This window comes from Crocodylus siamensis, chromosome 2 (genome assembly GCF_052110815.1).
Source record: "Crocodylus siamensis isolate JL-2025a chromosome 2, ASM5211081v1, whole genome shotgun sequence".
Lineage (NCBI taxonomy): Eukaryota > Metazoa > Chordata > Crocodylia > Crocodylidae > Crocodylus > Crocodylus siamensis.
In genome coordinates this window covers 176565989-176592047 of record NC_143396.1, presented here as the reverse complement: position 1 = coordinate 176592047, position 26059 = coordinate 176565989, and the positions used below count along the sequence as shown (strand labels likewise).

General features: G+C 46.2%; 1 protein-coding gene across 5 annotated transcripts in view; it reads left to right on the top strand.

Annotated features, from left to right (window-relative positions):
* SLC25A22 (solute carrier family 25 member 22) overlaps window positions 1–25518 on the top strand; it is a 91441-nt gene extending 65923 nt beyond the window's left edge. For all 5 annotated transcript variants that reach the window (XM_090032413.1, XM_090032410.1, XM_090032411.1 and 2 more), the window contains 5 exons: window positions 7845–7963; window positions 10252–10417; window positions 11710–11864; window positions 12451–12526; window positions 14596–25518. In XM_090032413.1, coding sequence (XP_089888539.1) covers window positions 7845–7963; window positions 10252–10417; window positions 11710–11864; window positions 12451–12526; window positions 14596–14749 — 670 coding nt within the window. In that variant the 3' untranslated portion in view covers window positions 14750–25518. The remainder of the gene's footprint in view (window positions 1–7844; window positions 7964–10251; window positions 10418–11709; window positions 11865–12450; window positions 12527–14595) is intronic.
* Window positions 25519–26059: the final 541 nt, after the last annotated feature.

Sequence of the window (26059 nt, the reverse complement as noted above, 5' to 3'; positions counted from 1 at the left end):
GCCCTCATTGTGCAGCTCTTCATACATCTGTGCCTGCTTGAAGCTGCTTGTACTAATGATACTTTGCTTCCAAAGAAGGCAGGGTGGAAAGAAGCGAATGGGGATTTTCTGGCTTTGGTCTATGAAGAATGCAGAGGAGGCTTTCCTGAGCTGCCCTGAGGTTAAACACCTCTGTGGTGAACATTGCTCCCGCACTCCCCCTGCAAGGCCCTGAGTGAATAAATGGCTGATAAGATAGTAGCTGTTTTGTCTTCCAGAGCTAAGTACAATGTAAATGGAAGAAAAGTCAAGTCACTAGGGCCAAGATTGAAGGATGCATGTCAGCATGTCCTTAAGAATTCTTAAAGGCAACAGGTTCCTGTCCTGCACTTTAACATGCATTATTTAGTTTTGAGTGTCCAAGAAATCCCCTCTCATAGGGGCCTGCTTTCCACCTTCCCCTCACCTCCCCAGTCAACCCCCCACAAAGTAAAAGATCCTGGGTGCTGTATCTTTTATGAATATTGGTCTGTTTTAAGGTGTTTAGTACTAGATGCTCAGAATAACCAGTCGTTTCTAAAAATTGTGACCTTGCCACACCTTCAACAAAGCCTTTCCTTCTGAAAGCAACTGTAAACTGCCTCACAAAGTTTCCTTTCCATTTCCGAAGCTTAGAAGAGGGCTTTTCAACCTATTTTAATAAGTGTACCCCCAGCGGGGGGGTGGACTGCTGGATGTGGAGCAGCGGCAGTGAGGGGTGGTGGGTAGGGTGGCCCTCATAGAGGACATTCTGGTTTTCTGCTGCTCTGTCCTCTATTGATACAAAACCCGATATCTTTTTATGTCCTCTGTTCTTTCACTCCTCAAGAGAAAAATAAAGGCATCTTGTTTCATATCAATAGAGAACAACTGGACTGTCCTCTATGATGGCCTAGTGGTAGATGGTGGCAGTGGCGGTGACCATGTGTGAGTTTCCCCCGCCTCCCCTCTGCATCTGGCTGGCCAGGCAGTGCCTGTGCGGCCTGTAGAAGGGCACCGCTACCCTCGCTCCTCCTCCCCGTCCCCCTCGGCCACGCAGTGTGCTCAGCGGTGCGGGGTGGTGGGTGGCAGTGCTTCATCCTCACCTGCCTGTGCGTACCCCCTAGGGCCTTCCAAAGTACCGTGGGGTTATGCGTACCCCCAGTTGACAACCCCTGGCTTAGAACACTGATCATTGTGGTGTTTTGTGCCTGCTGTATCAGGGTCTCTCTTGCCTGGGTATTTTAGCCTTGGTGGGATAAAAATTTTCCTGAGTTTTATTATTAATGGTATCTCTTCATTATAAAATGTCTTCAAAGGGCCTAGCCAAGGCCCGTTATTATTAACTTTCCTTCCCTGCCCTTTGATTTCTCCCTCTTTCCCTCCCCCCCCCACCCCTTTTATCTTGACCTTCACTTTGTTTGCTGTTCCAAAGCGCAGCTGAAAAGTGCTGGTTCAGCAATTTTGGTTCATAGCCAGCCCAGTGCTATTGCATTACTGGCTTCTTTGCTAACATGAGCAAATTTTTTGCGGAATGGATATGGTAGTTTTCCTTCCCCCACCCGCCCTTTCTGTCTTTGTGCAAATCAGATCACTTTGCTTGATGAACAGAAATGCAAGGCGCTTTATTTGCTGGTATGTGGTGCTGTGTGAGGCGTCCATGGCCGTTTTTGCTAGTGCCTGTTCCTAGTCCTTTTCCTTATAGCATTAGAATGGGCCTCCTTGGTGATCAAGCTTTCACCCCTGCTCGTGCAGGCAACCAGGTCATAAAATCCCATTCATAAACCAAACCCCATCTTAACACTAGTTCAGTTCTGGACCACCTTCCTAGTGTGGGCAAATAAGCATGCCTGCTTTAGTAGTTAGAAACCTAATTTCCAGCCTAAAGTTATTCAGAGTGACTTCATCCCCATCTTGTCCTTGTTTCAGCAGTGTCCTTTAGCTTGAGTACTTCTTCTTTCCCTTGAGAGAGCTCCAGAGAGCAGTCATGTCCCCATAGCCTTCTTTTTTTGCTGGGCTGTTCTGTTTCCTCCTGCAGGATAGGTTCTCTGTTCCCCAGATCGCCCTCATCACACTTCTTTACCCATCTCTCTCCCTTTACTGCTGAAGTATACCCCTGGGGTAAAACACTTCTGCTATTTAAACTGCATACACATCAACCCAACAAAGTATTCTGTTCAGCACCTCCTCCTTCAGGAGCGTAAGGGTGAGTGGGCAAGTGGAGCCATGAAACCCAAGTGCTGCCTAGGAGGTAAGGGGCACCCAAATAGAGTTGGGGGAGTGTCTCACTCTCCTCTCCCCCATCTCCCGTATCCTGCAGCAGCCTGGCACCAAGGAGAGCAGAGCGGCAGCAACACTTCCTGGTGTAGGAGCAGCAGCTAGAGGTCTCAGAGGAAGATGTTGTCTCCTTGTTTTGCCTCTGAAAGATGGTGTTTAAATGGCTGGTTGACACCCATGTCAGTGGGAGAAAAAGGAGGTGACATATTTCCAATCCCTGCCTCCCCATCCCTCAAACAGCAAACCTCTGGCTGCTGCTTCTGCACTGTGCGCTGCCACCAGCCAGGGTGCAGTACTGGCCAGCTGCACCTCTGGTGCTGTGCACTGCATTCAGTGGATAGAGCAGCGAGGTTAAAATGAAATCCTACAGGCAAGAATTTGGCCAGGACAGCATGAATGAAACAGCCATATACCTGAGTTTGATTTGGGGGGGGGCAGGAGCCCCCCCAAAACTGTGATAGCAGTACCAGCCACAATGGACTAGGGCCACAGCTTTGTATTCATTTGAAGGACAAGGTTGTGATTCCTTTTGTTGAAGTTCCTCTGGATTTCCCCAGCATCATTGACTATAAATGCTTAAGTGACTCCATAAGGTCTTCTCCACCTGATGTCATGCCAAGTATATTATTTCTCCAGAAACAGAATCTGCTCATCCTGTTGGGATCTGTTTTAAATGACTCAGCAGCCAAAGTGAACCTTGACCTGCAAAGTGCACATAGCCCTATCATTTGAAAAGGCCACGTGTTCAAGTGAACAGGGCACTCAGTTGGACACACAAGGCCAGGCTTCTGTTCCAAGCTGTTCTGTGTGACCTTGGGCTATTTACCTACCTGCCCCCACCTATTTCTTTTGTCTATTTAAACTGGAAGTAATTTGGACACAGATTGTATCTACAGTCTACAGCCTCTCACTAACGCACATGATTCCAATTCTGACTTGTTAGCATCTTGGCTGGGAGTCCAGCCCTTCTTCTCAGGGATGAGAAGGTTAAGAGATGATACAGTTCCTGTGGATAATTGTCGACACAGGAAGAAGTCTCCTGATACTGCAGGGTTCTTTAGTCAAGCAGACAAAGGCACATAGCAAGAGCCAATGGCTGTATGCTGAAGTCAGGAAAGCCACAGACTCTTAACAGTGCAGGTTATTCTTAATGCTGGAGCAGTTTGTCAGGGCACCCCTCTGACCTTAAAATCTGTTAATCTTGAGTGAGCTAAAGATAGCTGGTTTAATCATGGCAAAAACCCAATAGTGGGACATTGCTGTGCACTCATGCTGGCAGGGATTGAGTGGAATAAAGCAACAAAAACCTGCATCACTCATACTTGGAAACCGGGTCAGTTGGGCCAATGTGTGATGCACACATTGCTGTACTGTCCCTTTTTCTGTTTCTAAACTGTATGCTAAGTGCACTGCTCTACATTGTTTCCTGGCTCAGGAAGCCACTGTTTTTTGTAGCGTCCTTAGAGGGGCTGTTACAGCTTGAGAGGACTTGGAAAGAGGATAATTACTTTGTTTCTTCACTACTTAAATATTTCCGAAGAGAAGTGGCTGCAAGTGGTGCCTTTACAACTCTTGCCATCATGGCGGTGGTTGTACTGCCATAGTTGAGTTACTTGTTTTTGAAGCTGCAGTTCCAAGTGGCTCTTTGTTACACCCTACATGCAGTGAGCTGCACGAGTGTCAATCTGTGTTAGTGTTAGCTTGGAGTTTGAAGCAGTCACAGCCTTAGTCTAGAAGCCTTCTCTGACTGTCCCCCACCTGCACAGCTGTGACTTGACACTAGAGGCCTGGTGAGCAGGGGCAGGACTAGGAGCTGGAGCTGTGAGTTGCTACTGCAGTGCTGGTGAGCCAGGACAAGCTCTATCCCTGCTCTACGAGTTGGGGTGTGAGACCTTGGGACACAGGAGGACTTCAAATTGGGCCACACATCTGTGAGGAGTGGCTGCACCTTAATGGAACAGGAGTTGGGTAGTGCGGATCAGTGATGATAAACCTGACCTGGAGTGGTGTAACTTTGAGCTGTATAACAAGATGTTAAAACCACTTTAATGTCTGGACAATCCGGGGTTAAGAGCTCCCAGTCGCCCAAAATAACCATGTAACAAGGCCCTTTCTCTCTCAAGAGAAGGACTATTTGATTGAAAATCCTCATGCTTTTCCTTTAGGTTGGAGGGGTTCGTGTTTGCAAGACTCATGAAGACTCCTCATTCCATTGTTTCTGAGGAACAATCTCACAAACGTAATCACTTGCAAATGGGTTTGTTGTCTTTTGTTTTTTGTTTTTTTTGTTGCTGTTCTTTTTAATGGAGGGCTCACCTACTCCTGGAAATTTACTGGATGCTATTTCAAGAAAATTTCCAAGTGCAGGGTAGGATTTTTTTTTAAGCACTTGCTATAACTCTAACCCTGCTCCCATTTAAAATCTATTTTATCATGACCTTTGGTGGGCATGAGAATCAGACTCGTACTGAGCACTTCTGAAAACACTTCCGTAAGTCTTTATTTCAGTACTTCTTTAACAGCTTTCTCCCTGTTTCATTTTTAAATCTGCTATTGAGCAACCAGAATAATTGTGCACCCAGCACTCCCTAGTTAAGATAGATGTTGCATTAAGGCTACCATTTGGTTTAAGGAAGAAAAAAACTCAGGAAATTCAACTGAATGGTTTCTGTGGCAACAGCGCCGACATGTTTGTCAGAAGCATTGATGTACAGGGTTGAATGCCATGTATATGGTCAAGTATTTATATTTAATACCATGTGTTGGACTAGAAGTGTTCTCTTAACTTACAGGAATTGATCCTTGCTGTTGTAAAAAAAAAGTATTGTTCCTTTTGAAGTCTGAGCTGTGCCTATTAAATCAGCTGAGGAATAAGTCCATAATTCACCCTTTCTCTTAGTACTTGGATACCTATTGTAGTGTAGGATCTAATTCTCCCCTTTCTTTCCCCCTCCCCACAAAAAAAAAGAAAAAAGATTTTCCTCTGTGTATAGGCCTCGCTCCATATAGGTCAGTAGAGCTAATCCCAGTGGGGCCTATGGGCAGTAATGGATGAACTCCACTTCCCCTGCCTCTCACTAAGGGTGCTGGATGTTAGGTTCATTGGAAGGTGACCTTTTAATTGCACGAAACCCTACCTGTCATCTGCACTCAAGATCAGATAGATTGTAAGGGCTGAAGCTGCTGCTGTTTGGGGTCTCCTGCTGTCAGAGGCTAGTTGAGTAGCTATCCCAGGTCTTCAAAGCCAAGTGTCTGGGCTGAAAACCAGCTTTCCACCCCTTTCCAAGCCAGATCAGCCAAATCAATTCCAAATCCATGAGTCAGTCCAGAACCACAAGTGGCCCTACTGCTGGCCAACATCCTCCACTCCCATCTGGGGCCTCAGATAATCCTTTGGCAGGCATCCTACGTGCAGGCCGAAGCTCAGAGGCTTAGGGTTTGGACGCCCCTGAGTTTTTTGCTTGCCTTCAGCCATATGGCCATAGGAGCAAGCTAGAGAGGAGTCTCCCATTTCTATAAAGTGGGTATAGAGCCAAGAGCTCCACACTCCAGCAGCTAAGTGGGAGGTTAACTATATGTTACCTTGGCGGGTACTACCTCTGTGCCAGGAGAGCAGTCATCCCTGGATGTTACTAGGAAAACTGCCTCAGTGGTCACTGTTTCTGCTGCTAGGCTGAGAACCAACTATGCTAGGAAACACCCATTTCCTTCTTGGCTCTCATAAAGCACCTCATGGAAGGGGAGAAGGTTTCTGCATGTGGATCCAGGCTCTCCACAGGGTTCTGTGTGAATCAAGGGTTTCTTTGATCCTGTACTTGTGAGATTTGGAAGGGAAAATCCCATCAACAATTCCTTCTTTCCATCTCAGAGAAGGAATTTATATTTAGTCATTTATCATCCCTGTGGCCTAATGCCCATAATCCCCTCCCTTTGTATCCTCCCACAGAGCAGATGAGAGGTGGAGAAATATGAGCAGCTGACGTGCAGGCCGCCCAGGATTAGGTAGCTGTATGCAATCCTCTGAATTCCCCGGGGAGACTTTGAGGAAGCTGACGGGACTGGGAGAGGTCTCCTTCATAAGAGGGAATTTGGGGTATTCCTTATGCCCCCTGATTGCTTCCTGCGGCAGGAGGTGGTGACAGCTCATGGGATCTCTAAGCTGCTGCTAAAGGCACTGCATTAAAGAAGTGTTTGTGTGTGACACCAATGTGAACCTCAAGCCAGACTCCTAAATGCACATCTTTACAAGCAGTATTTACAGAGCCAGATTCCCAGCGGGTGGCAGGGCAACACTGCTCCGCTCAGGTCAGTGGGGCTGCGATGTGCAGCCCAGGATCTGGCTTAATTTGAACGTTGATGCTTCATTGTTCATGACACTCTTCAGCTCTAAACCAAATCCAACTCTGTCCCAGCTGTACACCCCCCCCCCCCCATACTGGTGTATGTTGTCACCGCACTATTGGACAAATGGCGGCCTCCCCACCCACACCTTTTTTGTTCTGTAGAGAGCAGAGTTAAACGGCATAAAGCAAGAACAGCATTGTTGGCCCAAAACAGTACAGGTGTTGTTAAAATGTTTGGGGTGAATACAATAGAACATTTATCATCTTTTAAGTAAAAAAAATATAGCTGTGGCCAGGTAAGCACTACTGTATTTCCTGCCAAACCAGTTGTCTCTGAATGTGTATCTACCATATTTTATCACCTACAACACCCCCGCAATAGAATACACCCCCCCTTTTTTTGAAAGGCAAACTAAAGAAGAAAAGATTTTTTTCTGTGGTATGGCTGTATAGAGCAGGGAATGAGCCTAATCTTCAGCTGACTTATTTTTCCTTTCCTGTTTAACTAAAAGCTGAAACCCTAGGTGCTTCTGAAAACTAGTTTCCGTGGGTGGATTTTGGGGAAAAAAACTAGTCTCCAGGGCTCTGAAACAGGAGATGAGAGACCAAGAGCAGCTAGCAGACAGCAGAATTGCCCTAAAATATCTTAGCTTAATTAGTGGGATATTAAGACCATTAAAAAGGAGAGATGATTTTTCACACCTCTGAAGTATAGAACAATGAGCTATTAAATCAATAGACTCCTTTCCCTGCCTGAATAGTAATGCAACAGCTGCTGCAGTATGGGGCAGGAATCAAAGCACGATGCTTCTGTCCCAGTTGGACAATCGGCTTTTCCACTTAAAATGCATGCTCTGACAGGGAGGTAGGAGGGTTGATTTTTGGGGATAAAAGATGTGTGTTGTATGCAAGAAAATACTGTATAGTTCTAGTAGCACTGAGATAAAGAGCCAGCAGGGGGAGCAGAAACATTGTATCATCATTGTGGTAGTTTTTATAGCAAATAGTTAGGAGTCAGAGGACTCTCACTGTCTGACTTTGTATTAGTTTTTAAAGGCAGGACAGATTTAAGGCCTAAAACCTCAGCAAAGGACCTGTCTCAGTTTTATCATGGTAGGAGCAGGGTCTTGCAGAGAGGGTGGTTGTTCCTCTGAGCCCAGCTGTTTGATTTGTTCAGTGGTGGATTATTCTAGGCCAGCTCTTCTGACTCTCGCTTTATTTTGATAGGAAGAAGCTGACACTACTGAAGGAGATGCTGGCTGGCTGCGGGGCAGGCACCTGCCAGGTGATTGTCACCACTCCCATGGAGATGCTCAAAATCCAGCTACAGGATGCAGGCCGAATTGGTACCTTGCACATCTCTTCTCTCCTTGCACAACAGGCGGGCAGTGGGGAAGATCCATAGAGGAGCAGGGAGCGTAGGGCTGTGGGAGAAAAGGAAGCAGATACTACTTCCCATGTACTCAGGGGTGCCTCAAGGTGTGGTAGAGCTTTCCTCATTGTCTTGCTACCTCTCTCCCCTTGTCTGGTCTGGTAAAGCTTCATCTTAGTGATAGCAGGCACTTCTCACTGCCCACACTTGCACCACACAGTGACCCTGTGAATGGCATCACAGCTGTTGCACGTGGAGGGGAGAAAGGCAGCAGGGAGGATGGTGTTCAGCTTGTAAATTATTAAAGCTCATTATCTAATGCACACAGGAGAAGGGATTAAAGTTCCCTTAATTCATTTCCTGTGACAGTTTCCCTTGTTGTCTCTCCCCCATCCCCACCTAGCACATTGCAACTGTAATGTCTTCTGAAAGGTATGTTGTACTGTCAAAAGCCCTGTCTTGTTTCTGCACTGCCTGCAACCACTCTAACTTCCTGGCAAGAAATGTGTTTTTTAGTTTGTTCTGAGCAATGAATGAAGCTCCCCAAGTGATGGCAGATGGGGTGAGATTATTTCGGTATAGCACGAGCATGATGCTTTATGCAGGCCTGTCCATGCCCTTGCCCCACTTCCTCCAAGCCTTGCTGGTTTTCGGTTTCCTCTGTAATCTCATGGGGAATTCTCCAGCTCACAAGGCTGAGAGGAAATTTCAGGCTTTCCCTCATGAGAGTGAAATGAGTGATTAACCTAAGCAGCCTTGAATGGCTTGTGGTCAGAGTTTATGTAATCAACTTGCATCATAGACATAGACCAAAAAAAAAAAAAAAAGCCCAGGCCACATAGCCATGGAAAGAAATATGGTCACTGCAGGTAGCTGGCGTTGGTCTATACTATAAAATGTATCTACAGTTTGGCACAGTGGGCATTCTTTGGACAGAGGAGAGGCCTAGATAGAGTCAAACTATTGAGAAATGCTGCAGGTAGGGTCAGAGGTAGAACTGTGGGGGAGTTGAGGGCTTGGACAGAAAGGGAGTCACAAGCCAGGACTGAAATAAATTGGTAGGGAAGGGAGTTGGAACAAGGGAAAAGTCATGTTGTAAACCATATGAGCTACACTGACAGCTGTCAGTTCTGCACCAGTAGTCTGCCATGTACTTGGCCTGGTGTCTTCACAAAATGAAATTAAATTGAGGGATAAGAAAAGGCTTGATATATAGCCTAAATCTCTCCTAGAGTCCAACCAGAGACACCTGTCTGGTTCCTATAGTTTCCTAAATCATGCCCATGAGCTAGGGTGTTAATAGTACCATCGGAAACCACTCTGCTAATAAACTTGTATGTTCTTTTATCTCTCTTTGATTCTTTAGTCACGGAGTCTATCTTTTTTTTTCTTTCCCTGCCTAAGACCTCTTTTTTGCTAATTTTAATGTAAGCCTTATCCTCTTTGTATGCGTGTGTTAAACTGTATGGAGAAATGAAACCCCGGTTTTTAGGCTCAAAACCCAGATTTCTACTATTGCAATTGGTAAAGACCTGTTCTCTCTGTGTTGCCCAAAGAATACAACCCAGCTATTGACAGTGCTCCACCTTCTGGGTAAATGGTAGAACTACACTAGGGTGTGACAGGAATAATGGGAAAAAGTATAATAATGCCTAGATATAGATCTAAAGTACTCTAAAACACAAACTGAAGATCATCCCTCTGCCCCTTTGCAATAACGGTATTGTGCATGGAAACAAATTTTGGAATAGAAGGGATGATCTTTCCCTGTTTTTGGGATGATTCTGGTGTCCTTCCCTGCTGAACACCTGTGTCCTCATAGGGTTTAAAGACACACCTGTAAATGAGTCTCTTGTTCCTGGCGTAGTTATAAGGGTGACTTCTCCACACTCAGGAAGTCCTGCATGATTGACTGTCTCTACCCCAGAGAAACTCAGGAGTGGAACGGTAAGGAAGGGTAAAGCTACAGGTCGGGACTTGGGGCCATTAGCCAAGTCAGGTTTGAGCTCAGGACTGGGAAAAGGGTGCTGCATGTGAGGACAGAGGAATATTTGCAGAGCGGAGTTGAGAACTTGCAGGACACCTGGCTGCTTTTGGCTGATGCTGTCAGGCTCTTCCTGTCACAAGCATCCAGTTCACACCATAAAGGTCTCTTCCTTTCTGAAACAAGCACCCCTGTCCATTGCCCATGGGCAGCACCATTACAGTGCACTTTGTTTTCTATAGTAGGCATTTGTCATTAATGCTCCAACTTCCATGCAGCTGCTCAGAAGAAGCTAATGGCAGCACAGGCCCAGATATCCTCTTCCGCTGGGGCAGCAGAGTCTGTTGTTGAGAGACGGACCACAGCAACCCAAATCACCCGGGAGCTACTTCGAAGCAAAGGCATTGCAGGACTTTACAAGGGCCTTGGGGCCACGCTGCTAAGGTAAGACAGTGCTCACTGAGCACAGCAGGCATCTTCACCTGTAAACCCCATTTTAAGGGACTAAAGTAGCAATACTGGGTGCAGTCCCTTCCAGTAGTGCTGCTGTCATACCTGGGGCTACTTACCAGGTAGTGCTGCCTTCTGAATCATTGTCAAACACAAGATTCAAGGAGATGCCAGTGTCTGTGGGAAAAGAATCATGATTTAGGAGTCAGAAAGAATGGGGTCAGCGAGAGGAGAATTGGGTCTGTAGTGCTTTTGTGTGGGATGGAGAGAGGAAGTTTAGAATGCCAGGTGGCTTCTCCTTGCACGTCCGTAGGAGTTCTTGTGTAGGGGTTTTTACCTTGCACCCATGACTGGCTGCCTTCCAGTAGCTCCTTGGGGAGCATGACTAACACCTCTTGTATGGTGCATATTCTCCCTCTGGAGAGAAGGCAACAGAAATGTGTGGCATACAGCATCTGGGTTGGTCGGGTGTTGCATTGGATTCTTATTTTGCATGGGAGGGTACAGGGTGGGTTCTTGTCATATGCCCATTGCTTTCTCTAGCCGATGGAGCAAGGTCAAAAAAAAGCTATGTTGCACTGAAGCAAGCAAGGTTGACAGAAGCCTCAGTTCATGGTTTGTTTCATCATCTCAGAGTGGCTCTTGGGAATATTCTGTCTCCCTCACAGATGAGCTGTGTCCAATCATGGACAGTTTCCTTGTGCCCAAGGAGCACAAATTTCAGCCAGAGTTGTCTTGCCCCAGAGCTTGGGGCAGTCTCTTCAGATATCATGGCTCCAGGTCACAGAGGGCCTTCAAGATGAGGCCTAAAACCTTGAACAGGGTAGATTATGTGGGAAGCTGGTATCAATAAGGACTCTTATCTAGGCTCTTCTGCTTTCAGGTGACTGATTCTCCAGTAAAACAATAGTAATAACAACACCTCAGAAGTAACAGGGAGGGGAGATGGAATGCAACCCACTTAATTAAAAATGGATAAAAGTCTATAACTGTGAACACCCTGAGCCAGATCCTCAGCTGGTGTCAGTCTGAAGGTCCATCGACTTCAGATGAGCTCTGAGTGTCACTGGCTGAGGATCTGAACCCCCTGGCTTCACCTATAGGATGTAGAAGCTGTAGATGGAACATCCTTCTCAGCTTCCCCCTTGCACATCATGTCCGTAACTGGGAAAAGGGGGATACCTAGAGCCTTGCTTGACTTACAAAGTTTGTTGCCCTTTCTCCTCTGAACTGGCAGATTGGTGCCAGGTTGTGGCTCTGCTCCTCACTCTTCTGATTCCCCACAGAGATGTCCCATTCTCCATTGTTTACTTCCCACTGTTTGCAAACCTGAACAAGCTGGGCCAGAAGACCCCAGACGTCAAGGCTCCGTTCTACGTGTCCTTTCTTTCTGGGTGCCTAGCAGGCAGCACAGCAGCAGTGGCTGTCAACCCTTGTGATGGTGAGTCCTGGGTGATCAGGTGATCAGTGCTGTTGGTCTTAAGGGCAGTGACAAGGAGCTGCTTTTTTTGTGTGTGTTTTTTTTTACAAACAGCAAAGCTGTCTGGGAGCACCCCTCCCTTTGTAGGGAGCTGGTAAAGTAGACTGAGGCAGCAGAAGAGGTGTGGTGTTGCCAGAGGGAGGTGGGGGGAGGTGACTGGGACAGATTTGAATTTTTTTGGATGCCTCAATGTTTAGGTGCCTATTTGTAGATTCTTTAGAAGGCTGAGTTTTCAGAAAATGCTAAATTTCTCAGAATCTGATGTTTTTAATACGTTTGAAGTTAGGATACCTATAAATAAGCAGGCAGGCACTTAATCTGCACCAGTTCTGAAAATTTTGTCAGGTCTGGAGTTGCCTATCTCTTATTTACACTCATAAGTGTAGTTTAATTTCTGGTCCTTGATCCGAGTCCCTTGGTCACTCTTAGCTATTAAAGTTGCTGAGCAGTGTGCAAAATATTTGATGAGAGCACTGGTGAAGGGAAAAGCACTGCATATAACCAGAGTTGTTTAAAGCATCTCTTCCCTCTCTTTCTTTTTCCTTAGTAATCAAGACAAGACTGCAGTCCTTGCAGAGAGGAGTCAATGAGGACACATACTCAGGAATCCTAGACTGTGCTAGGTAAAAGCTCTTCACAGTGCTTACCAGCTGATCAAATGGCAAAGTCTAGTGTCCTGCTTCCAGGCCAGGAACATGGTTTGCAGCATGATGGGACTGCTTCTGAACTGTGTCTTATTTTAACATCTCAAAGCGTACACTCCTTAGATAAGGGTAGTGGGATTAGTGTCCCCTTCAGCTGACATCTCCAGCCCATGTGTCCTGAAAGGAAGTAGGGAATTAGAAAAAAGTCCAGAACCCAGTCATGTCCATACAGAGTTCTTGCCCCAGAAAGGAAGGTGTGCCAGACAATCCATGAAGGTTAACAAGGAATTTGCTCTCTGGTAGTGCGTGGAAGGTGGTACAGGGAGGAGCATCAATGTAAAACCCTCAGGGACAGAGTGCGGTGCTGGGGGGTCTCTGGTGGCCTGCAGCTATCAGCTTCTCCGCAACCCCATCTAGCCTGATAGAATCCACAGAGGAGTCTTTGAAATCATAAGAAATGTAAAGCTATGTGCAGTATTCCTTCCCAAAAATGATAGGCGCTGTTGTGATAGACTGGACTTTGGACCTGAGGACAGCCTTAACCCATGCCTGGGGATGAGATGCTGGATCTATTATAGTTTCATGGGTTGTAGGGTCGGAAGGGACCTGAGCAGATCATCAAGTGTGACCCACTGCCATGGCAGAAAAGAGTACTGGGGTCAAATGACCCCAGCAAGGTGTTCATCCAGCTTCCTTTTAAAGACCCCCAGGGTAGGAGCCAGCACCACTTCTCTTGGAAGTTGGTTGCAGATCCTAGCTGCTCTGACCGTGAAGTAGCGCCTCCTGATATCTAGCCTAAATCTACCCTCTGCCAGCTTGTGACCATTATTATTAGTCACTCCTGGTAGTGCTTGGGGGAACCGGGATCTTCCCCAGTGCCTGCTGGTCCCCTCTGACTAGTTTGTTAACAGCCCACTAGATTCTCCCTCAGCCTTCTCTTGTGGAGGCTGAACAGGTTCAGGTCCCGTAGCCTCTCCTCATAGGGCCTGCCCTGCTGCCCCCGATCATGTGAGTGGCCTCCTCTAGACCCTCTCCATGTTGTCCACATCCCTCCTGAAGTGCGGCACCCAGAACTGGACGCAGTACTCCAGCTGTGGCCTGACTAGTACTGCATAGAGGGGGAGGATCACCTCCTTGGCCCTGCTTGAGATGCATCTGTGGATGCATGACAAGGTGCGGTTGGCCTTCCTGACTGCATCCCCACACTGCCGGCCCACGTTCATCTTGGAGTCAGTGATGACCCCAGATCCTTTTCTGCCTCTGCAGTGACAAGAAGGTTCCCCAGCCTGTAGGCATGCTGCTGGTTCTTCCTCCCCAGGTGCAGCACCCTGCACTTGTCGGTGTTGAAGCCCATCCTGTTCTCATCCGTCCACCCCTGTAACCTGTCTAGGTCTGATTGCAGCCTATTACTTCCTTCTAGCATGCCCACATCACCCCTAAGTGTCATCTCTGAATTTGAACAAGATGCTTTTTATCCCCTCGTCCAAGTCGCTAATGAAGATGTTGAACAGTGCGGGCCCGAGGACTGATTCCTGGGGGACCCCACTACCCACCTCCATCCAGGTCAAAAATGACCCATCCACCACCACTCTCTGGGTGCGGCCCTCCAGCCAGTTAGTGACCCATCTGACTGTGTGGGCATCGATGTCACAGTCCCCTAGCTTTTTAATGAGAGTGGGGTGAGAGACAGTGTTGAAGGCCTTTCTGAAGTCCAGAAAGACTGTCCACTGGTACCCCTGCATCTAAGGATTTTGTGACCTGGTCATAGAAGGCCACCAGGTTGGTCTGACAAGACCTGCCTCTAATACTATGTTCACGCAAATTGCCCTACCAGCTCAGAGCAGTGGGAGTGATCTAGAAGCAGGAGTCCTTACTCCCTTGAGGCTGTAGGACTAGCTTAATTGTTGGAGCGGAAGGTAACAGGCTCCTAAATTTCCTGTGAGGCTAAGCACTAGAAGGATGCTGAGAGCCACACCAGTTGTCTGCCTGGCATGCGCAGGGGGCCCAGGGATGTCAACTCATGCTGAGTCTCTGCTGTGTCTCTGTAGGAAAATCTGGCAGAAGGAGGGCCCCATGGCCTTCCTGAAGGGGGCGTACTGCAGAGCGCTGGTCATTGCCCCGCTCTTCGGCATTGCACAAGTCGTCTACTTCATTGGGATCGCAGAATTCCTCCTGGACCTGTTCCCGAAGCGCCGGAACTAATCATTGCGCTCCCTCCTCCAGTGAGCATTCATCCCTGTGTTCGTCGTCATATTGATGGTGTCAGAGCAACAGCACAAAGGGTTAGAGCAGAAAACACCAAGGGTGAACATTTTCTCCACACACAAATTCCTTCTGCCTCTCAATACAGGGCCTCCCCTCCACTCCTTCTAAGGACAGTACCAAGTTATATGCATATCTATTATTATTTTTATTGTCATTCTTAAAGACTGGTTAGCACAGACTGCTGATTGGGGTCTTCTCCCACGAACAGGGGCGAAGAAACTGCCATGCCATGCTGGAATACCCAGCAAGTCAAGGAGGAGCACAGGAAGAACTCTCTTTGTTCCCTCAGCCTCTTTCCTGGTGTGGGAGGCCTCTGAGTGAGACCAGGCCTCCTCATGCCATGTAAAGGGAGGCCCATTATTGTTGATGGAGGAGATGGATCAATGCTGGAATCAAAGTTTCTTGTTCTGAAACCCCTTTAAAATGAGCTGAACTTTGATGAACTTCTTTGAGATCAAAAGAGGGGAAAGGATTTAATTATGTTGGGGGTAGTTTTGTTTTGTTTTGTTTTTTTTAATCAAAGGGACTTTCTCCCTAAATAGGGGCCATGGGGCACATTTGGGTGAGATGTACGCTACAGTTACTTGTGACCTGTATGCTCTGTGAAGAGTATGTCTGTGGGATCATGTTGTTGTCGTCTTCAGGCACATCAGTGCTTAGGGACAGGTGAGAGAAGGGAGAACTTTGTGACTTGGGATCAACTTTTTATTTATGCAGGAAAGAAGAAATCAATTACATTCCTTAAGTCAGCCTGGGTCCAATGTGTCAAGCTGTTGCTATACCCAGTATACTGGCTGTCTGTGTCTTTCAGCCTGCCCCTCACATGCATGTTGTACACTTGTGTGTCCACAGCCACAAAGGATTGCTTAGAAGTTGGTCTCTAGGTTAGGCCTCTTTTGTTGAAGATCATGGCAGACCAGATCTAAGACTGGCCTTGGTTGTTGTAGCCCCTTTCAGGTCTGTTAGCTCTGAAGTCAGTGGAACTCTTGTGACACGTTGGCAGGGATCTGGCCCAGCATTCATGTCTCATCTTATCCAGACCAAAATTGAGTTGTGGGAAAGAAAATGAGACCAGAGTCAACTTTAAATCCCCACGAGGGCCTAATCCCAATTGCTGTAAACCTTGCCTCAAGGGCCAGATCTAGTATTACTTCAAGTTTTCCCACAGAGGTCAGAGAAAATAGATCCTGAGAGGCAAGTTGACTCCAACCAAGCCCAAGGCCTGTATGCATCTGGTTGCAGAATTGAGACCTAGATCCCAGAATCTTGACCTTTTGTTCACTTTTGGGGGTAGTGAATAGACATGCACAACTAATTCTGTTAAAGGGACACTGTTCAGGTAAAATCATGCATTAGCAGACCAAAATTTTTCTTACCTATGTTCCACTTTGGCTTATTTTGTATGGAAGAACTGAAAATCTGCTGTGTTCTTCCCTGTTGTTGCTATTTATTCTATTTGTTGAACTTCACTTGGCTCCAGTATTTATATTCACCTTGGCCATTGCACTTCTTGCTTTATAATCTGCTTTACTTTCTGCTTCTCCAAGTGCTGTTTGTTTCAGACACCATTGAGGCATATTTAAATTAAATTTAAAAGCACAGTTTCCACTTACAAATCTGTTTCTGTTTCAACATGTTAGCTTCCTGACTGTGTCCCTTTACCTTAGAAAAGGTTGTTATAGAAACTTCCTTGTTTATCTGTCACTCTGCTGCTGTGAATTGATTTTTGTTTTTAATAACTCTATCGTGTACCTGGAAAGGAATCTGTGCATTGAAGATTTTTCTTTTCATGACAGATTTCTATGATCAGTTCAGTGTTGTAACACTTGTCACTCTGGATTCCTCTAGCTGGATTAAAAAAAAAATGTTAAGGTGACCCATTTCTGATTATTCTGCAATGTATAAAGGAGGCCTGACAGTTCTAGGGTTTTTTGAAGGTGGTTTTTGTTTTTTTGTTTTTAACCCTTCTTGGCTTTATGTGCAAATTTCAGGTATGATTTGGGCTGTGAAACTATAGGATGATAGGAAACTGCTAGATGGATAACTTCCCTTTCAACTTTCGTTCTCTTGTGGAAGGCATTTATAGTTATCATGTCAAATGTTTTTTATTTCTTCTCTTAAAACAGCAAAACTTTCAGTCCTCCTTTATACCTTATGAGGAAACGGGCAGGAACACCAGACTTCATTTTTGAGCAGTTCTCTTGTAGATGACCTTTTAGTATCTTTCCAAGATATGGAAAGGGGATAATGGTCAAATAGAAGGCCAGAAATGTGTGTGGCTTACAATTTGGGGTTAAAAACCATATTGTGTCAGAACAAAATGAAGGGCTTCTATAGCAAAGCTAGGGGGAAGAGGCCTGTATATTGCTCCACCATGGATCTCTGCTTGGCTCCTGTTCCATTTAACATGGAGATTTGGATCGGCAATATTGCTGATTTAGCCACTGAAAAGCCACTTGATGGCCTCTGGAAACAGTCCAGGGAAAACTATCCCTCCTAGAATTGTGACAGGAGCAAGGGCAGCTCTCTGAGGCCTGGCATTTTTTTGAAAGATTGGTGCCTGGCATTGCTGCAGCAGCTGTCTTTACCTGGTGGCCTTGAATGCTTCAAGTCAGTGATGCTTAGGTTAGCATTTAACAAACCTTCCTGTCTTAAGCCCTGTGTATTCCAGGCAGGGGTGCCTGGTGCCCCTCCATGGATGCTGCTGGTGTCTGTGCTGTCTTGACCAGCTGTAGAGGTCTGGGTTGGCAGCTGTGGCCTGGCAACTAAACTGGGATAAACTTCACTAGTGTAAACTATATCTTCACTTCTGTTTGAGCCAGTGGCTCATGTCCCCATGTGGGCAAAGCCCTGAGTGTGGCACTAGAGACCAAATGGAAGTGCCTAATTCTGCACACCCCTTCCCACCAGGTGGCACAGCTCCACAAGGGCCATTGCTTGCCTTCAGTGACTGCTGTAAGTACTAGGGTAGGTGCTGCAGTGCTCAACAACTGGCTCAGGTCATACAATCACCTTGCTGAGTCCAGACCCCAAATTCTACCCCACTGGAGACCCACGCCCATGTTATTGCTCGGGCAGAAGTTTTGCTCAGTCCAGTAAGAAGCTCTGCCTGAGCAGCATCAGATACTAAGGCAAGGCAAGCCCTGCATCATCACTGCAGTAGAAGATACCATGCCACCCTCTTCTAGCCTAAGACTGGGGCAAGGAGCTTGCAACCCCTGCCTCATAGGCAGGGTTTTCAGTCCTGGCCAGAATCCAAAGACCTGGGGTTTATGCACATATGCTTTTCTCACTGGCTTTGAAATCAGTGGCATGTGTGTAATCCTTTTTTGGTGATAGGTCCCTTGGTGATAAAAATGCATGGGGAGAACAGTGCCTGAGACTGGTATAAGGGAGAAGAGGCTTCTTGAACAAGGATTTTAACACTTAGTTTGGAAGAATCTGTCCACTTTCCTGTTATCTGGGGACTAGTCCCCCTGCCCCTCCAGCAGGCAGTGTTCTGGAATGCAGCGCGTGCTGTTCTTCTGCATGATGGGTGGGAGTTCTCCTCTGCTGTATTTCCTGAAGATCCCAATTGCTTTTGCTTTTCTGTTTTGGAATTGGTATTGGGGTTTGCCACACAAGCTGCTTCAGGAGCTCATATGGAAGCACATTGATCTAATGAAGCTGGGTGCTCCTGAGACTGTTCCCTGTAGCAAGAGAAATTGGTGTCTGTGACCTCAAAATGTTTTCTCTGGCCCAACACCTCAAAGATTCCAAATGTGTGAAACCTTTTTTCTACTGTTTGTGTAGGGTACTCTTCCTTCCCCCTTGCATGTGTGTTTCCTTTTGTAGGACATAGCTTTGGTACAAGGCTCTTGCAAGTTGGTTTGGGTGGCATGGGGAATCACTTGTGGCTTATGAGTTTGGGGGGGTTTCCCCCTACTTTAATGCAAAGAATATTATGAAAATCTTTTTTTTTTTTTTTTTTTGAATTGGCTTCCAGTTTTGGCTGCTCTGTCTATGGGCTCACAACCTGATGTTGTCTTGGGTCAGGGTTTTTCAGAAGAGCTGAGCCCCCACCCTTCTAACTGACCTTGATAGGAGTTGGTGGTACTCGGTGCTTCTGAAAAATCTGGCTCTAGACTTCTTGAAATGGGTGTCCAAAATGTTTTTAGAGCTAGAAATTTTGAGCACATCTCTTGAAGAGGCCTCCAAGTAGTTAAGGGTTGGGTGGGAAGAAAGCAAACTAAAAAAAAATTGGGACTGCCTAAACGCAGACCCCTTTCCACCCCCCACTGCCCCGCCCCCACATGCACACGTGCACGGATGTATGTATCCTTTCTCCCAGAGTGAGCTGAAACGAGTATTTTGCAGGTGAAGTTGCAGGTGAAGCTTATGGTAGGTCATATTATTCTTCCTACTTGCTGTTGTAGTCACCAAGGAAATAGTCTGTAGAATAGAGGAAGATAAAAATTTGTAGTATCTGTGCTATTCCTGTAGGGTGCTAGCAATCCTATTAAATTGCCTCTGGAATTTCTTTCTTGGTGGTAATAGTGTTTTGACATGGCTTTCTCCTCCATTTCAACTGCTTTTTGGCAACCTGTGACATCAGAGTCCACAATCTAGGATATTCATGATTTCTCTGAACAGCAGCTCTTGGATGCACTAGTCATTGGTCAGTTAATGGAGACTGCATTTCTGTGCACTGCAGGGATCCCTGGTCATCCCATGTCCACTTAAAACATCACTATGGAGCCCAACTGGTTTGGTCAATTAGGAGCTCTTTCTAAGAAAAAGCAAGGCAAGGGCAAAAGTGAAGAAACTGCCTTATTCAGTCTCTAGGAGCTGAGATCTGTGGTCCTAGCTAGCTGCTTCATTTCATCTTCTGCAACGCCATGCTGCCTTTGCCCTCCAGCTCTGCTTGTAGTCCCCAAAGGCTGTCTGCACTGGAGAAGTTGTCTAAAAGTGGTTTAAATGCTATTCAGCTAAACCATTCTTAAAACCAGCCCAGAACTGTATCTTGGCCCTAGATTGAAGTGATTTAAGCCAGCCTGGCATATTTTGTAACTGAATCTCTTCTGGGACTGGGAGTTCTTGGTTAGGTTTTCAAACCCAAGTTTAGTTGACCTAGTTGTGATGTGTCTGTCTTAACCAACCTTTACTGCCAAGGCTGTGTCGCATCCTGTTGGTGCAGTGAAGTGCAAGGTAGCCCACATGCAAGGTAGCCCTAATGAGAACTAAGCGGATAGCACAATATGGCATTGGCTGAATGCTTCAGTTGCCAGCAAATATGGCTGCTGCGACAGTGTCATCTAAGCCTTCAACAGGTGGCTCTTACCCCACATCTGCATCTGCTGGATACGGTTAGTATCTGGAAGAGAAGGAATGTTGTGTAGTAGTTTGTTATAGGCACGGAGGCATGAATTCTAGGAGCGATCCCTGGTTCTGCTCCTGGCTCTGTCCCTGTAAGACCGAGGGAAAACTGTTACCTACCTACCTCACGGAGGTGTGGAGGCTTAATCTATTTGCGGTCACACTTTGAGATGCTGTGGCAATGCAGTCTGTGGTTGTTTTTAATAATCATGGTTGCCTGTCCTTTAAAGTAAGAACTGGACTCCACATTCAAGCTGAACTAAGTGAAGTGGTTTGCTGGGTTTTTGTAGACCTGGTTAAGGGAGGATGTGGTAGCCAGAAAAGTTTTAGTCTTTGGATTAGATCTTCAGCTCTTGTAAATCAAAAGACAGGAATATAAATAGTCTGTCAAGAATGGTATGTAGCCATGGCTTCTCCTGGATCTAGTGACTCCCCCAGAGCTTCCCAAAGCCACTATAATAACTGGACTGTTAGGGCACCTACACACATGCAGCAAGGCTGCTCCAACACGCTGTGCATACAGCACATTGGAGCAGACTTGATTAATTGAGTCTGCTGGAGCATAGTAATTGCCATGCTCCAGCAGACTCCAGCATCTCATATATTAGCATCCTTGCGCTGCAAAATGTTGGCAGGGGCATTTTAACTAAAGCTCATCTGACAGGCTTTAGTTAAAGCATCCCCATTGCCATTTGTCAGGATGGGGATGCTTATACATGAGACGCTCTGGGTGCTTTTAATTAGACCAGCCTTCGAAGCCACTTTAATTAAAGCACCTTCTTCCCCCCCCACTTCCCCCACCCCACACACACTCCCAGAGCACATGTATAAATGCCCTTAGATTCCAGTCTGACATTCACTTGTCCTTTATGCTTTGTTTTCCATTCCTAATCAAAGTGAAGTTTCTCTTGCCCTGATTTTTGCATGGTCACAAGCAGATCAAAGAATGGGCGGATCTGCAAATAGTGCTGACGTGTTTGGGAACCTCTGGTGTTCAACAAAGAAAACAAATGGACTTTGTGAAGCATGTGACACACGCGCGGCTCGTGTTTTTTGTTGTTGTGCAGTCACAAAAAATCAAGCCATGAGCTTGATGTATCTTTTTCAAACAGCCCTAAGTGCAAGTAAAAACAAAACAAGAACAACCCCCCCCCAAAAAAAAAAACCTCAAACAAACAAAAAAACCCCAGCCCATTGTACATGATGCATGGCCATGAAATGTAAGAAGACAGAGGAAAATGGAAATGGGGAGATAGGCTTGAGACTTAAGATGGTAGAAAAAAGTTTATGGGACTAGTGATGAGGAGGCACAAGAGGCTCCTGATAGAAACACAGGGTCTGATCTTCAGGGGCACTTAGTCCCTGCAGGGATGCCATCCAAGTTTGAATGCTTAGTTCTACAGCTGGTCAGAAATTTAGCTCCTACATCTCCCATCATGCCCATCCATCTTCCTTCCTCTTGTGGAGAGGCAGTTGCATCATGGGAAGCATAGTCCAACTGGGGATTCGTGTCATTAGGGAACAGAGACATGAAGATACTGTAGTATAATTCCTGTGAAGTAGCAGTCTTACCTGAATGGATATACTACTTCTTTTTCTTTCCTTTTTTTCCATGAAATAATTCAGGGCACTTTAGTTTTTCAGTAAAAGTAATTGAAATTTTCCTTGATAACTGACATCTGGGCGGGGGAGAGGGAGAAAATGCATATGAAGCCAATATTTTGTTAAAGTTTTTCATGAAACACTTTTGACCAGCTCTGTTCAACAAATCTGAAAATTAGGTTCATAGAAGTTGAAGGAGGATGTGAAATGTTTTGAGTAGAAGACAGGAGTGGCCAGTAGAAAGGATGTGGAGAGATGACTATGGACAGGACCCAATAGAGGGCTGGAGGAGGTAGTGTTAGGAAGTGACCTCTCGTGGGAGAACGAAACTGAGAGGTAGGTGCTATAAAAGGAAACCAGGCAGGAAGAGTATGGGATGTATAAACTATACCCGGCTGGTGGAGAGCAGGAGAGAAAGACAGAAAGTATGGTGTCAAGGAAACTGACTTTGCTCTCATGCCTGAGGCCTAGATCCTGCTCCCCTTGAATGGCTGGCAAAGCTCATGTTGGCTCCCAAGCCAGTCACAGCCAAATGCTATATCCATGCCTGGCAGTTCTGTCATTGACTTTATCGAGAGCAGGAGTAAGGCCTATTTCTTCTGATAGTACCATATTCAGGCTGAGGAGCAAACAGAAATGAAAGATGTTGTGCTACTTGAACTAGCATGACTTTGAGAAGCAATTGGGGGTGTCTGTGTAATTTAACCTGTGTGCTGATATGTGGCACTGAGAGCCTTGGGAACACCACAGGAAATGAACCAGGAAGAGCAGATACAAGGGCTTCCACCAAATGAATCCCTCCAGGACAAGCGATTTTTTTTCCCTTGCAGGTGTCTCCAGGTTTAAGAGGAGGAGCAGGTATGCCAAAGATGCCTGCTCCCAATACAATGACCGGACAGGGGAATCCTTGCCATACCTTTCCAGTAAAGAGTGAAATGGCACATGGTGCAGCAGGCTGGTAGGTTGTGAGTTGCTCCTATATCTTAAATCCATTGTGAATATATGTAGGGAGGTCGCTGGTCAGTGGTCGGTCTTCCCCAGAGCAAAGTAATCAGATGGTGTAATGTCAGCTGTGATAGCTTAGACGGAGATGGGTATGTTCTGGGCTACAGTTAACTGGCACCTAGTGCCAGCCTGGCTGGGGGAGCTAGTACTCTAAGAGGAGGAGATGTGGTGAGCGAGCAGCTGGATTTCTGACTGTTCAGGGGCCTTGCACTGGTCTGGTTTTCTTAACCTGCAGTTTGTAGGCTGGTAGCAATGAGTTCCTCCCCACAAAAAATGGCTAATGTGACGCTTGGGACATTTTGTCTTGGTCCGTCAGGCCTTCCAGCCCACAAGGTCCAGCTCTTCTCCCTAAGGCAGCAATCTCCCTTTGCACCAACATTTTGACGTGCTTTGAAGAGCTCTGCAAAGACGCCGGGAGCTCTGTTCCTCTGCTCTCCAGAGCTGTCAACCTGGCACCAGAAAAATGAACCAAACAAACGCCCCCAAGTTCAGAATAGAAGCGGTCTCAGTCGGGAATTGCAACCAGCTTCCGTTTCCATAGGAACGGTGACCTCACTCCTTCCTCCCCTGCTGGATGTGCCAGGCACCAGGCTTTTTGAAGCAGGCCCATTTATTTTCCAAGAAGCAACTAAATATCCCAAACAGCATGTATGCTGTGTGTCCCCAGGTACTACAGAAGTGCTGCTGCCCTGGGGATCTGCAGCAAATCCTTGAGTGGGAGGTGTATAATTTAACTGAAGTCCTCTTTCGCCAAGCTATTCAAGCCAACATCCTTCTACTGGACTTCCAGGAGTCTGCTTCTCTGTGTAGCATTGCCCCTCTGGAGAGAGTCCTTTCTCCCTTTGCGTAGAGTCAGCCAGGGATTGATCTTGGAGTATGCTGAAACCCTGGGCAAAGCAGCCTCTTGAAGAGTAAAGTAAGTAAACAGCCTGGATCCTAATATTTTCAGAGCCCTTGCCTATGCCTATGTAATTCTGGCCCTGTTGGACTCTGGACCCTCTTAAAAAAAAAAATGAAAGTAGCCAGTGAGGAAGCTGTAATTTATAGAAAGCACCTGCCACGCAATGCTGGTATGATATGCACCCATTTGTGCATCTTTAACTTCTCTTTCCTTGGAAGGGCTTGGGATCCTACCATTGCTTCTAGTGGAAAGGCCTGGGGGTGTGGGGCACTAAGCACAGGCCTAGGAGCCAGATGTTGAGGTGTTATCCCTGCTCTGATACCCTCTTCCCTTTTGTGGCTATGGTGAAGTTACCTAACTTTGTTGCCAACGCTTTGTTTGGAAAATAGAGAATTGGCCACAGGAGTGTTGAAAAATAATGGTAACTTCCATTTGGCAAGTACTAAGTGTTGCTGTTTCTAGAGTAAACTGCAGTTCATGGTAGGAGAGTAAAGAGGAGTTGGGAGAACAAGTCAACCTGCCACTCATACTAAAACCTTGGCACATTGTAAAAAGGCCAGGCAGTAACTTGGGGGCAGGCCCCAGAAGCCCACTGAAGTCTAGAGAAGTCTTTCACTGCCCCAAAGCCCTTTGAAGGCAATAGGCAGACTTCCCCAGACTTCAGTGAGCTTTGGATTAGGTGCTGGGGCAGTGAGGTAGGAGGAAGGGTGAGGGGAATGGGTCATTCCCTTGGGGATGCATTTAGCCCTACATGTGCCTGAGAGATTGCTTTCCAACCCAGGTGATTCCTTTGCACGGTTCCAAGCACTTGGCTGCATGCACAGTAGCTGGCCCCAGCAAATGGAGGGGAGGAAGGGGTGCAAGTTATCCTCCTTTATTCTAAGGTGCACCTTGTTCTTTGGAAAGAAAGGATGAACACATGATTCAAATCCCATTGAAGCCAATGGGAGTCTTTCCATGGGTCAACTGGTTAGGCCCCATAGCACCAAGGAGAGCTACAGTAGCACAAAATCGCTTCTGTTGCCATTGCCCTCTTCCCATAACATGTTCCTATATACAGCAGCCCAATTCTTGCAAGGGTGAGGTAGAACAGTCCAGTCAACCGAGTATGGCGTTGGTCTCTGGCTTGTTGTGCAATGCTCTGTCTGCTGCTCCAGAGTTATGAAGGTAGCAGAGGTACCATAACTGGCTTCTCTATTGTAACCCAAGGTATTCTTTGCTGTTCTGTGTTTGGCGCTTGTCTTGTTTTTGTCTTTCACAATGCTGGCGTGGTTATGTGCGGTTCTGAGAGCGCTCTTGGACCTTCTATTAATGAAGAGCTCCATTCCTCATTTCCAGCTCTCTCTCATATTTTCTTGGTGTAACTTCTTGAGCAGTAGCTAATCAGGACCACAGAAAAGACCAACAGATTTTTCCCTCAACTATTCTGTTCATCCACACTAATCTCTAGTTAATGGTGGTGTTTCTGACTGACTGGATTCTTTTCCACTTATTTATTTCCTGGTACTAAGGGAATTTTCTTTCTTTTTTCTTTTTTTTTGAATTAAAAAAACTTGTTCTGTTCCATGTTCCTTGTGGTAACATTTTAAATTTGCAACATAACACATGTGTTTGAATTCTTAATGTTCCCTCCAAGTGTACAACCCCTGACTGTGGTGGTGTTTCAGTAACACACTAGAACATTATATGTCCTGTTGCTGTAGGATCCTGGACAATACCTGTACTTTTTTTGAAACTGCTGCTCTAAGAATTAAAACAAAACAAAACCTTTTTCCTTTTTGAAGTTTTAAAAAATGTATTTTTTTTGTGTATTGTCACGTAATAATAAATATTCTAAATATAACTGGTTTTTGTCAGTTACTTGAGAAGGATGTGCTAAGACTGAACTGCTGTTTCAGTCCTCTCTGAAATTGGGTCTGAGCGTCTGGAACATGAATAGTCCCCCTTGTGAGCTAGAAGAGTTGTCCTCATCTTGCAGAAATGAGGCAGAGCAAATGCTAAGTGACTTGCCCAGTTGCACACAATCTGACATAGCCAGAAACTACTAGATTCCAGTTCTCCTGAGTTCCAGTCCAGTGCTCCACCCATCCTCTTCCCTACTACTGCTGACATGGGTGCAATATTGTTTCCTTAGGTTACTGTGTGTGACCGAGTTTGCAGGAAGGTAAATGGAGGGACAATGGAATAGAATAACTGCACCTGGTACGATTACTAGGGGATATTCTTGCTGAGCTAGTGCTGTGGTATCTGCCCAGCTTGTAACAGACATCCGTGTCACAATCTCTGCACAACTAGGCCAGATCTAGCAAACTGAGGTTGAGGAGGGCTGTTAGAGGGGGAAGAGGATGATTTAGTGGCCAAAGAACAAGATGGGTAATCAGGAG